This window comes from Dreissena polymorpha, chromosome 1 (assembly GCF_020536995.1).
Source record: "Dreissena polymorpha isolate Duluth1 chromosome 1, UMN_Dpol_1.0, whole genome shotgun sequence".
Taxonomy (NCBI): Eukaryota; Metazoa; Mollusca; class Bivalvia; order Myida; family Dreissenidae; genus Dreissena; species Dreissena polymorpha.
The window spans coordinates 127,171,492-127,184,692 of record NC_068355.1 but is presented as its reverse complement, the minus strand read 5'-3'; the positions used below and the strand labels follow the sequence as shown (position 1 = coordinate 127,184,692).

At 32.4% G+C, this 13,201-nt stretch overlaps 1 protein-coding gene across 2 annotated transcripts; it reads right to left on the bottom strand.

Annotated features, from left to right (window-relative positions):
* Window positions 1-725: 725 nt before the first annotated feature.
* On the bottom strand, window positions 726-6,897 carry LOC127867017 (C-type lectin domain family 6 member A-like). Of its 2 annotated transcripts, none has more exons than XM_052407946.1 (5): window positions 6,863-6,897; window positions 6,518-6,606; window positions 4,508-4,610; window positions 2,716-2,858; window positions 726-1,650 (listed from the first exon to the last, which is right to left on the bottom strand). In XM_052407946.1, exons 1-5 carry the CDS (start codon window positions 6,891-6,893, stop codon window positions 1,567-1,569), a joined length of 450 nt encoding a protein of 149 aa, XP_052263906.1. In that variant the 5' UTR covers window positions 6,894-6,897; the 3' UTR covers window positions 726-1,566. The 2 variants fall into 2 exon arrangements, with proteins under 2 accessions (XP_052263906.1, XP_052263898.1); XM_052407938.1 differs by having other exon boundaries at window positions 6,768-6,864.
* Window positions 6,898-13,201: the final 6,304 nt, after the last annotated feature.

The following is a 13,201-nucleotide window of genomic DNA, read 5'->3' as shown; positions in this document are numbered from 1 at the left end:
AGCCATGAATTCAAAATTGTTGAATTTATGAAACGTTACATAGCGTGTGTATACTGCTTTGTCCCTTAACTTTTAAGTTGAAAGATAGGCTTTACTTGGCATAGCATTAACAAAGCATAACATCCATTTTGATGAACACAAATAGATGTTACCAATCTGGTTTAACTAATTACATTCTTCATAGCGTCTGTATACTGCATTGTCCCTTAAATTTTAAAGCGATTTGAAAGAAAACGCTTATCCGTTCATATTGTGTAGCTAAACCGGAGGTAATATTGTCATATTACATTCCACAATATCATGCCTATTTTATCTGAGTGTTACTGAAGTGCAAATTATGTATTTAGCTTAATGTTTGGTGTGGCCGTTAATATAGATCGACCATTTTTATGTCTGAAAATAGTAACTTTTAACAAATATTATTGGTAAGTTGTTCCACAAGAGTGGAATAAATTTTAAATAATTATTCGCGATAATTAAAAGTTACTGCACACACTCCCATTATTGTGTATCGCATGAAACGCACATATGCTTCGTGACGATGAAACAAATAAAAACAAAAACAGCGCATATATGTTTTCTAAAATGTAAATTCGCACTATTTAATTAACATTATGCTACAACAAACCAATAGTTCCCTTACACAGGCTTAACGTGCTTTTTTTCTACTATGAACTAAATATTAGCAAGTATAATAAAGGAACAAAATACATTTTTTTATCAGGATGTTTTTATTGGACAAAGAAAACTCAAGTTATAAGGTAATCATCGTATTTTATAATAGTACATATCTACTTACTATTTAAATACCCAAGTAAAGTTATGATGATCTTCTTGAATGTAATTTTTTATGTCGATTTTGAAAAACTCGTTTATCTGCGTTCAAAGTGAAGTAAAAAATTAATAAGAATTGAGTCAAAATATCATAATGTCTTTTCGACATTACGAAAATTATTAAAATACGTGTAACATTTAATTTGTTTTCAAGTAACATGTATTGGTGAATAAGGAAACCTCACATAAATTCCACATTAATAATCGATTCACGATGACAATATTTTATAACAATCATCTTTAATAACTGTTTGCATGCAAAAAAGAGAATGCACTTGGAATAGCGTTAATTTGCCGTGTTAAAGGTTTGTTTAGATATCTTTTCAAAACGTAAAAATGTTCGTTTCATCATTAATTTGTAAACACAATGTGCTGTTATTTTGTTAAATAACTAAAAGTATTGTTCGATATGTTCTGTTAAAAAGACACGCTATTTGATAAAAACCTATCAAAAAGTTTGTTACAATGATTGACATTGTTTTTGCAATATTTTATATCAATTGTGCTATAACATGTTATAGCATCTTGATATAGTATTTGATAGGGCGCAATTTTGAAATTTACATATTATTGCGTGCATCTTAGACAATATAATAACTATATAAGATGATGGTCTTTTGAAAGAAATAACGGAAAAAAAGCTTATAAAATAAGAAATAAAAGTAATGGTGCTTGGTTGTATCATATTTTGCCATGACCGTAAAAAATATCATGGACTTGAAACACTCGAGCTTATTTCGCCGGAGTTTCGCAGATGAAATTAAGCTGATGGTTACAGGAGATGTCGATCCAACAATTCGATGTACCCCTGTCGTGCTTAAATGTAAGGAAAATACATGTTACATAAAATTCGAAAATAAATAATTACGCTTCGCCAATAAATTGGGTTATTAATCTTAATATAGGAATGTATGCGTGTACATATCCAAATAAAGGAACACAAGAAGCTCTGCACAAGTAACCGTATAGTAGCGGAAATAAGCCATATACTGTAAACGTATAGAAATTTGTCTGTATGAAATTTCGTGGTTTAATAAAAAAACAACTGATTCGTTGAGACGTAATTTCGTGGGTTTCACATTTTCGGGGAAGACTGACCGTCATAATAATTAAACTTTTATTAAAATAGCCAGAATAATAACGAAGCATAATATGCTTATCTGTGTTGACAGCAAGACTTGAGGTTAATGTGCACTTAAGCTTGAAAGTGTTGCCGATAATTGTCGATAAGAGCGATACAGCGGCGCACTTGTGGGTCCCTGCTCGCAAATTGCCATCAATGTTGTTTTGACAATATTTGCAATTCTCAGCGCAATCGGTCCCCGAGTAGTAACAATTGAGTAATAAGGTCCCCAAAATACACATGTGATAACCGTTATGTCTCTTTTAACTAAATTGGCACTCATTGACATATGCAATAAATCTGCAAACTGTAAATTTGACGACGTCACGTAAAAGAGAACAATCGTTGACGTACAGTTTAAATACCGTGCTTGATTTAAAAAGTATTATTACCCAAACACGTATCAAGAAAACAACATATTGTATTAACTAGCATATCTAAATCAAACAATCTCTCTTTCAAAATACTACTTAAGTGAAGTAATTATTACACAAAACAAATATATCAGATAACCAACAACAAAAGAAAATGTCGGTAATGACATTCGGAAATGACGGATTTTGGATTAAAATTGTATAAATAATCGTTGGTACTTGAATTCGTGGTTTATCGGACCAACGAAATCCACGAAAATTCGTACCACGCGAAATTTAATGATATTTACAGTATAAGCATTGACAATTCGTCACTTACTTAATCAAACATTTTACAGAATAGTGAAAACAATTATAAGGACACACAGTTTGACTGATTTATACCACAATTGCCATGCAGTGTTCGCTTCCTCCTTGAGGTTCGGTTGGTGCCCAGAAAATAGCAGGGGCGGCCACTACTTTTCCCGAGTTGAGCCAACGGTACATCCCTGTAATCTGCAAGTCCGAGGCTCCAACCCAGTAATATTCTGTAAATATATATTTTCTAAATGTAAATAACGTTTTTTGTATTAACCAATTTGTTCCACAAATCGTTATTAACTTATGTTTACAGTACAGTCAGTATTTTTTATGATTTTGAAAAGATGTTTAAAATAATCCGTTACTTTTACAATCTGAAATAATGACCATTGTCAAAATCGAATTGGCGAATTTTATTATAGCTCAAATGCTTATAACGGAACCTTAAAATGTTACCAATCTTTGAAACCGCTGATCACGAGCAGAATGCTGTTTTGAATCATGAATGAAAAGTTAAACGTAAACGTTTGTCGTTAAACACTGCTTTAACTCGAATATTTTTTTCATAACAATTTTTTTTTAAGTTTCAGTGGTGTAGGCCAATGGTCATTTAACATATTGATCATTGATCAATATGATTAATATAGCAACCAGTGTTTGTAAAACCCAATTATGTAAGCCAGTTCTGTTTGTTTCATTTTTGTGAAAACAATCAACTTCATTTAGTCAAACTCAGGTATTTTATTAAAAAACACGCAATCGGGTTTTCATAACTTCTTAGTAATCAAAATAAGTGTCATATTGAAAAGCGAATAAACTTGCTATGAAAATATTTCTAGAATAAATTTCTCAATAGACTACAATATTGACGGAGATAGTAAATACATACAACAAAATACATATCAACACTTAGTTTACAAGGTTATATTGTCAAGTTGTAGCACATTGTTATTGTAATGGCAGAGGCACTTTCTGCGAGAAATAGTTATAAATTAACACTATCAATTATTCACAAACAAATACATGCAATTTCCTATGTGTTCTTAATATTAACTTTCACTTTTGTTCATCTCTGTTTTATTATCAAATGACAATCATCTGAGTAACTATCTGTTTCGATGTGTAGCACTGCAGTCACTTCTAGTCCTCTGTTATATGTCCTATTTTATCGTCTGTTTGGTCATACATGTTTCTATAACGAGTCTTGAATGTGTCTGACTAATTTCATATTACCGCTGTATCAAGACCAAACACATGAGGCAGGCATAAATGCTCGACAAAACCTCGTTAAAAGTTGTATTGTCGAAGCGAAGTCATGGCGTTATTGGAACAAAGGGGCGAAAACTAGTGTTGTAAAACGGTTCAATAACCCCAATACTAGTAATGCCAATTACTATTATGACGAGCGATTTATGAGACTGTAATTCGGATAACCTGTTTAGTGTTACAGATGTGTAAAAATAAAACCGAGCGTATTATAATTAATTTTATAGTGAATGTTGATGACGGCATTAAATTAAAACGGGTTAAGAGGACCATCGACGTTTAATTTTGATGCATTTCAAATACATTTATTCAATTAGATGATTGTCATAAAAAGTGTGATAAACTATGGTTGCAGAACGTTTTAGGCAACTTAAAAGCAACAAGTTTAAGGACATTGGACTATGCACGTCAACATGCACAATACGAATCAAGTAATGCGATTTATTATGTTCATATACATCACGTATTCATATGATGAGTTAGATATAACGAATTAAAAGAAACTCAATAAACAAAATGCACTACACATGTTTACAAATTACAATACAAAATTGTATGTTCATATTGAATTGTCCTTTAAATGAAACCATTTCCACATAACTCTCCTTACTTCTATTTTCCCGAGCTCGTTGATACAGGAACTCATTCTCTGTCTGGCTATTTATTTCCACAAGATTCGCTTTTGTTGGAAAGAATGCCTGGCTGCATACAACCTGTAGCAATATACATAGAAGTAGAAGTAACTTGATCGATAATGTTTTCTTTGTTACGTGTACATAAGCTGTTTGAAAATGAATGAGAAAGTGTTTGTGTTCACGGTTCATACGGAGCTACATACACTATAGCTTGACACACTATAAACTTCTGTTAATAGGGATTAGCATTTTTCACTGAAAAAATACCAACTTAAGAAATTAACCCATTTTTTGGCGTCTGCGTCCGAGCAAACTTATGGTTCAGGTAAATCTGCAGCATAACTGTTTATTCTACAGGTATTATTGGCTATTATATGAGGTCATTGACCAATTTCCTAATCTCTGATCTGCAATTGTGCAGACTTCTGCTACTTTTTGTACTTCGAAATATGGATAACGTAAAGATGGAATCCCCATACCACAACAGGTATTCAATTGAAACTTGACACATGCGTTCATAGCCATAGCTTAAGGTCGCCGGCTAAGTTTCAGAACTTGACATGCAATTAAGCACATTTGTATCCCATTTTGCACTTAGAAATTTGGTTAAGATAAACGTGCAAAATCTTTATATCACTGTTTGAACTACATATATTTACTCTTACATGCAATTTAGCAGAATTGTGCTCATGTTCATTACAAAATTAAGGTGAATGTTTGTGAGCATTAACTCTAATGTCTTTAGTTAGTACATACATTTGAATCAAAACGTTTCATATATATTCAAAGTATTAATGAACATTCACGGACCAAGACCTATAACTTTTATCAACTTTTTAGGATGATCTTTTTATGTCAAAATATACATGCGAATTGAAATTCGGGTGGAATTTTCTGACAACAAGTTCAGATTTCTGTAACAACTACATATATTTAAATAAAACTTCATAAATGATGTGGGGATTATCTCCGTCCAAGGCTCATAAGGCTGGCATGCAATTAGCAAAAATGTGTCCACTTTGTACTGAGAAAAGTCCTTTCCATATTTGCGTGCAAAGACTCCATATTACTTTGTCTACTATATTTATTCACAGGAGGGAAGCCCATAGTATTATTATTTTTGTTTTATATATGCTATAATAGAAACAAGGAGTGCAACTTGCCAAAAAACTAAACCATCTTTACTGTAAACCATTTAACTCGAACAATTGTTAACGAATCAAGTACACACCGGTTGTTTTCGAAAGCTAATAAAATAATATATCAGGAAAAATTAACATCAGTACCATTATAGCATATATATATATATATATATATATATATATATATATATATGGGCTTCCCTCCTGTGTATTTATTAAAATAAATCTTAAATTATATGTCGATGATCTTAATACACAAAGTCGACCAAGATCTATAAGTTTGACCAGCTTTTAATAATGATTATTTCCCGTTCTTTCTTAATCAATTCAGGTCAAAGTTTCCGTGAAGTAGAAAAGCAATTCAAAGTAAGAATGCAACAAGGACATCTCTTTGTAAAGAATACATATATTAAATTAAAACCTCACAAATCTGATCGGGCTCATAATGTGAGGTCAACGACCAAAGAAGATAACTATGAGATCCAATTTATCAGAATTATGCCCCTTATTGTTGGTAATTATAAAATTGAGTTAAGCGTTTGCGTGCTACAACTTCGATATCTAACGAAAATACAAACTTAGCATGAGTTTATTTATACTATACAACTACTAAAGATATTCAGCTTCAAATATGTCTTTATTGTCATTATTTCAGACAACCGATAGATAATGTACATTAAAAAGTCGAAGAATGGTCTAGCGCGCTGCCTTGTGGTAGCTCTAGTTTGCAAATGAATTTAATTCCAATTATAAAACGTTGCATATTATAACTGCATAAGTTATTGCTATTTGATATATATTCCATTTGATGCTAAACGTACTGAATAAATTACTAAAACTAACCTGCGAACCTGTCCAAGTTCCAACGTCGTTGCTAAAGTAGTAACACGATGCCCCGAACTTTACAAAGCCATCTGGGCAGCGGCCACTTGCTGCAAACATAGCTAATTTATTGCATATCGGATAGCGAAACAGTATATGTATGTCTAAATAAATGATGTTTTAACGTACACAATCATCCGGTAAGTTCAACAGGTGTATCGTATCGAACACTATTTATATTTTGCATTTCGATATTATAATATTTACATACCGCTCGAAAACACAACACAACCAATAAATAAAATAAATATCATTTTAGAAGTCTGAAGTGTTGCAAACTGTGAGCACAATATTCACAATATTTACCCATGCCGAATACCTCAATGTTATGCTTCATACCCAAGCGGAGTGGGCGAGGCCAAAGCATCTTGTGATTGGTTCACGTATCATGTAGGCTGTACCATGATATCCTTTCATAAATTGATTGGTATCGTATTTAAGGATGTAGAAAATAGTAACATATAGCATGCATGCAGAGGGCCAAGTTAACTCGCATTAATATGTTAACACTTTACTTGTTAATAATTTGCTCGTAATACTTGGTAATCTATCGGTAATATAATACAGTGTTAACACAGTCTTCTTTAAAACAAGATTACGAATGTTTTTGAAGAATAACACGTCACAATAAGACGAGTGGCGTCCAAAACTTCGATTTATCAAATTTAGCATGCGTATATTTGGACATTTTATACCTTTTACTACCACTGTTTATCTGAAAAAAAACTTGAAAAAATATTTATGCACACGTCTGATCTTCTCTAAAAAAAAATTTTAATCAACATCTGTATCGTTTATTTATTGACACTCTCAGCCCAAATAAGGAAAATATTCACATCAAACTTAAACATCAGAATACTTCTTCTTTGTTTTCGGGTATTTTGTTAAAATAGTGGGAAGTTATTTTTCACGAAATATATCTGAAATAATGTCCTTATAGTTTTGTCACAAGTTCACAAAAGGTTTGTGTGTTTATTTAATTGGTACATGTTAAATAAGTAATGACACGGATAAACAACAAAACGTGTTCTAGATTACAAGACGTGCGTAGACGCTTATATAATAATAAGTTGAAATTTCGTTTGTGTAATCAGTTATAAGTTTTGTTGATATCGTTTGTATTAAACCAACAACGTACAATCACACTGATTGTTCAGACGACAAATATTATTTTATGAAAACATTAACAAATTGATGTCAGTGGACGCCTTCTAAATAATTAATTTTATGTCACCATTATACTTTTTTAAACCTTATATTTAATAATTTGTGTATAACAAGTGTTGTACCACATGGGCTCTTTTGGCCAATCGAATTTGACCTTGGCCATGATCGCCCTTTGTTCTTTAAAGACGTTGGAATCTAGTGTCACAGTGATCAAAATTAACAATTACGCATTTAAGCGATAACTATTCATAACATATGACTCCGTTTCATTCCGTTTGTGGGATGGATTATATTTCGTTATACGAAGACAGACGCCAAATTTTTTTATTGAGTGTGATAGATTTAATAATGTAAAGGTATTTTCTACGAGTACACACGGTTAAATCAGTAAAAGGTCGGTTCTACGATTACACTTGCTTTCAGTGCCGTATGTAAAGAACTTTTGCGACATTCATCACGCAGTCTACCGTAAAGGGATCCAAGATGGCGGCATCCATATCGATTAAAGTGCATATCTTCGGACACTCTTTCATTAGGGTTGACACCTTTCACCTCGAGTTTCATTGACCATATTATCACGTTAACAAGTATGTTAATAAATGAATTACTATACGTAATTGTTTACGTTTAAAAAAGCTTTATTTGTATAAATATCATGACATTTTTGCAAATAATAAACAACACACGTGAATCTTTACCAATTAAACAAGCACTCTCTTGAGGGTTTATTTGCATTAAAATTATTATCGCTAGTTAAAGTACCATTTGTGTGTCCTTATACACGGCAGTTACTACATTGTTCTTGAAGGGCTGTTAATTGAAAATTAACTTTTGTACTTTTTCGCCACTTTTGAACATATGTCTTATCGTTCGAATAACATTTTCACAAATATGCTTAATTATACATGAGTTTAGTTAGTTTTTCAGCGTACTGTTGATATTATATTTATGCACGTTTTTAATTATCGTTTTAGGCCATGCTTACCTCCCACCACCCTAATACAGAGGACGTATCCACTGACCGGCAGTTCCTGTACAACAACTACATGTTGGTGATAACGCACATGTCCGGCCTTTCCAATTGAACACTACCTTAAGCCACTAAGGACCTAAACGTACAATTACGGTTAGCAACATGAAGCTACACTCATTAGAACATTGGTTATTATCAAGTGTACTTCAGAGTTTACTTTTCATTTTAAGCTATGCCTTATGTTTTAAATATTATGTTCAAAACATTGCTTACGTATGTGTTTGCTTCTAACTTTCAGATTTTCCCGCGTAATTTCTCGTGTAATTAAACGGACAAGCACATGTTATTACACAAACGAGCACCTATTCAACACAACGAAAAAGCTATCCTCCTTAAAAGAAAATATCGTTCTTTAGATTTGTGTATTGGTGGTCTTAAGCGTAGTAAAAAATAGCATGTTAGCCGCTTTTGTTTCGAAATGTACAAATGCTACAACGATAACACTATTTAATAATATCAAAACCAGGATAATTATTATACCAAAAAAGAATAAAGCACATTTGAAACCCAGCAGCAATCTTGAAGCCCCATCCGACTAGGGAGTTGAACATCTTAGTGCATAAGGTTTTAAAAACCAATTTAAATCTAATTCGTTTGGTGATTATTCATCGACTAATCGATATGTTATTATGTTATATAGTCATGTGGCTTAATTCGGTTGTTTTAATATAGCGTATTCTTTCTTTTTGAAATCTATGAAATCTTACATTGTATATGTGTCTTCAAATTATGAATTGGTAACATTAAACCAACGCGCTGATGAAACATGCAATCGATATTAGTAGATGGGTTTCGATTTATGTATTTGTAAAAGAAATATCAAGCATAGCAGCATTTTGAACGTTTCCATCTTAAAGCATTAATACTTGTATAATTATACGTGTATGCATTTGAAACTTAGACGAAATTGAACAAAAGAAACAACACGTTTCGTCTTAAGGAACATAATATAAATCATCCTTAGCACATACATGATTGAGTTGTTATGTATTAACATGAGACTGTTGATTTTTGCTCCAGTTGATGAATAGTCTAATAAAACACTCCCCATTTTAATCGCTAATTTACGATTTACAAAATATAAATTTTGCTTTAAATTTCCTTCATCATGAAATAAGTTTACAATACATTTATAAAAGGATATTATGGGACAGCCTACATGAATCGTTGAACTAATCATAAAAATGCTTCACTCATCCGCATGAGTGTTGAAATTAGCATGAGTATGTTCGAACATCATTTATTATCAAATAAAAATACTGATACTTTATCCGATATGCAATAAATCACTTATGTTTGTAGCAAGTAGACATGTTTGTCCAGACGGTTTTGTAAAGTTTGGACTCTCCTGTTACTACTTCAACAACGACGTTGAAACCTGGACAGGCTCGCAAGTCAGTTGTGATTAATTTGTTTAGTACGCATAACAACAATTTAAATATTATCAAATAGCAACCATTATACAGATATGATATGCTAAATTGTATAACTTTAATTAATTTTATTTACAAGCAAGAGCTATCCCAAGACAGCGTGCTCGACCATTCCTCCGCTGTGATAGCATAATGTACATATTGTATCAGATGCTACAAATGAACACAATGACATAGTTGAAGTTGAATATTTGTAGAAGTTATTTAGTTTATGTAAATTTATGCAGGTAAGTGAAAGATGGGACTTGTTGTGCGAAAACGCTGACCTAAATTCCCAAGTACAATAAGAGGCATAATTCTGCCAAATTGCAGTTCAGAGTTATCTGCTTTGGCCGATGACCTCACATCATAATGCTGAATACATATGTGCAGTTTAAATTCATTATCTTTAGTCCTCACAACAGTATGTACCTGTGACATGCACACTTTAAAATGAAGTTCAACTTGCACGCACACTTAATTTAATCGAAATTACTGGTCAGGGTTTTGAAACTTCGACAATGACCTTAAATAATGGTCAAAACCTATTTAAAAAGTTTCAGTTGAATATCTGTCGTAAAAACAGTGATTGCGCACTTTAACCTTAATCAGAGCTTTCCACGGACGCCGACGCAGACATTTGGTTTATTTCTTATGTTGGCATTGTGACACTTAAAGAGGAATTCTATACGTCCATAAAGTTAGTATTGCGGCAGTCTATAAAGTCTGTACCTTCATTTGAACCGTGAACACAAACACTTTATTGTTCATTTTCGAACAGCCTATATACAGGTTACACAAGTAAACAGTACCGGCAATCTTACTTTTATTTTAGTGCATATTGCGTACAGGTAGCATGCAGTCAGGCATTTTTTCCAACTAAGGCAAATCTTGTGGAAATCAATGACCAGGCAGAGAACAACTTCCTGTTTCAACACGCTCTGACAACTAAAAGTGAGGGGAGTTTTGTAGAAAAGGTTTGATTTGATGGACTATACTATACACACATGCAATGTTGTATTATAAATTGTAAATTTTTGGTAGTGGTTTTTGTGTATTGAAATTATTTTCAATCGCATAATTTAACTCGTCATATGATTAATCGATAATTAATACATACTCTTAAATTAACAAAAGTCCATTACTTCACTCGATTCTTCTATGTTAAACTGCATAGTCGAATATTTTTAAATAGTTGCTAATAAGTTTCCCAAAACGTTCCGATGACAATCTCATCAGATAAATCTATTTTATAAACAACAAAATGCAACGTCGATGGTGCTTTTTACCAATTTTAAGGCAATTTCGTCTTCAATACCCGTCAATAAATTACTTATAATGCAATAAATTTCATTGTTACACATCCATTATTCTAATTGTTTAAACTAATTTCGGATCACCGAATTAAATCGGACGATTTATTCCATGAAAAAACAAACATTAAAAACAATGTTCCAGGTTAAATTCTACCAAAAATGTATACGGGTAACTGATCGTACGTTCGATTGCATCGAAAGCCTAATGCTTAGTGAAAATGATATCGAGTCCGTTTCCTGGGTAGAACCAGTAATGGGTGTCTTCAGGAAAGATCTTAAGAACGCTCCCATAGTTGGAATTGAATCAGTAAACTACGGCATAACTGATGATACATCTAAGCATTGTGTTGAATTTGTTTATTCTCTTTATCAATATCAAAGGCTTTTAAAACGAATAAAAGCTTGAAATAAGTTAATTTTACATGTTTGTGTTTTTCAATATGAAACATATTATTTTCCTATTACTATGCATTGCCTAATTAAGGATATTTTTTAACCCTTGTATATGTTTTATGAATTTGTAGCTAAGTTTTACTTCATGGAAATGACGGTAAACAAAAACACTGAATGACCTTAAATTATTGGGCTTAATACAAAATAACACAGTTGATTCCATACATAAATTATATTGATCATTGATAAATGTTTTAAATATTTGCTCCAATCCTTGAATAAGTCTACACCACTAAACCTTATTTTACACACGACAACGTGTTTTACGACACACGGTTTACGTTTTACTGTTAATATATTTATTCTTAAAAGCTTTGTCTTATTTTATTGACCAATGGTATCATACATCGTTACAATGTTAAGGTTTCTTTATTGGTCAATGTGTTTATGATAAATCTAAATTCGGCGATTTGATTAGGCCAATTTCATTTTCAGATTATAAAAGACATGTATTATTTGAAAAATGTATCGAATTAATAAATAAACACACTGTATGTCTAGCATTTTTGAACTTCTCAGTTCCTTGTGAAACCGTAAATATTTCAACAAATTGCAATGTACATATTGTTGATGTTTTGTCAAGCAGGCAAGAAAGGTGATTTAACAAACACATAAACATTAGTTTTTAAAAATGTGTAGGTCAAATCGATTACTCAAACCTTCATGTGTACATTTATAATCATACATTAACAGGACGATACTATGTTAGAGCCTCGGACTTGCAGATAACAGGGATGTTCCGTTGGCTAAACTCGGGAAAAGAAGTGGGCGCTCCTGTCAGTTATTGGGTACCGGGCAACCCAAATGGCGGGGATCAACACTGCATGGCAATTTGGGTAAAACATTTACTATACTATTAAGTTTTGTATTATGTTATTGCCGAAATTTCAATGCATGTATTCGGCTATGATACGGATTAGTTCAGCAAGTATACGTTTACGGATGCAGAGCTTCTTGTGTTCATCGTTTGTATGTGTACAATCCACCACGCCTATAATGAGGCTGGCGCCTCAAGTTGACTGTCTTATTTTTGGCGATTCGTAATGATATATGTTTCATCCGAACGGGGTATTTTTTTAAAGGACCTGGCCACAACCTCAAATTGTAAGATCGACACACCCTGTAACAATCACAATTATTTCACATGCGAAACTCGAGCGGATTAAATGTGTTTACAATCGATGATATTGTTTACGATGGCAAACAAGTCTTATACTGTCAATGATAATTATTTTCTTTTGTTATTTTGTTAAGTTCATATCTG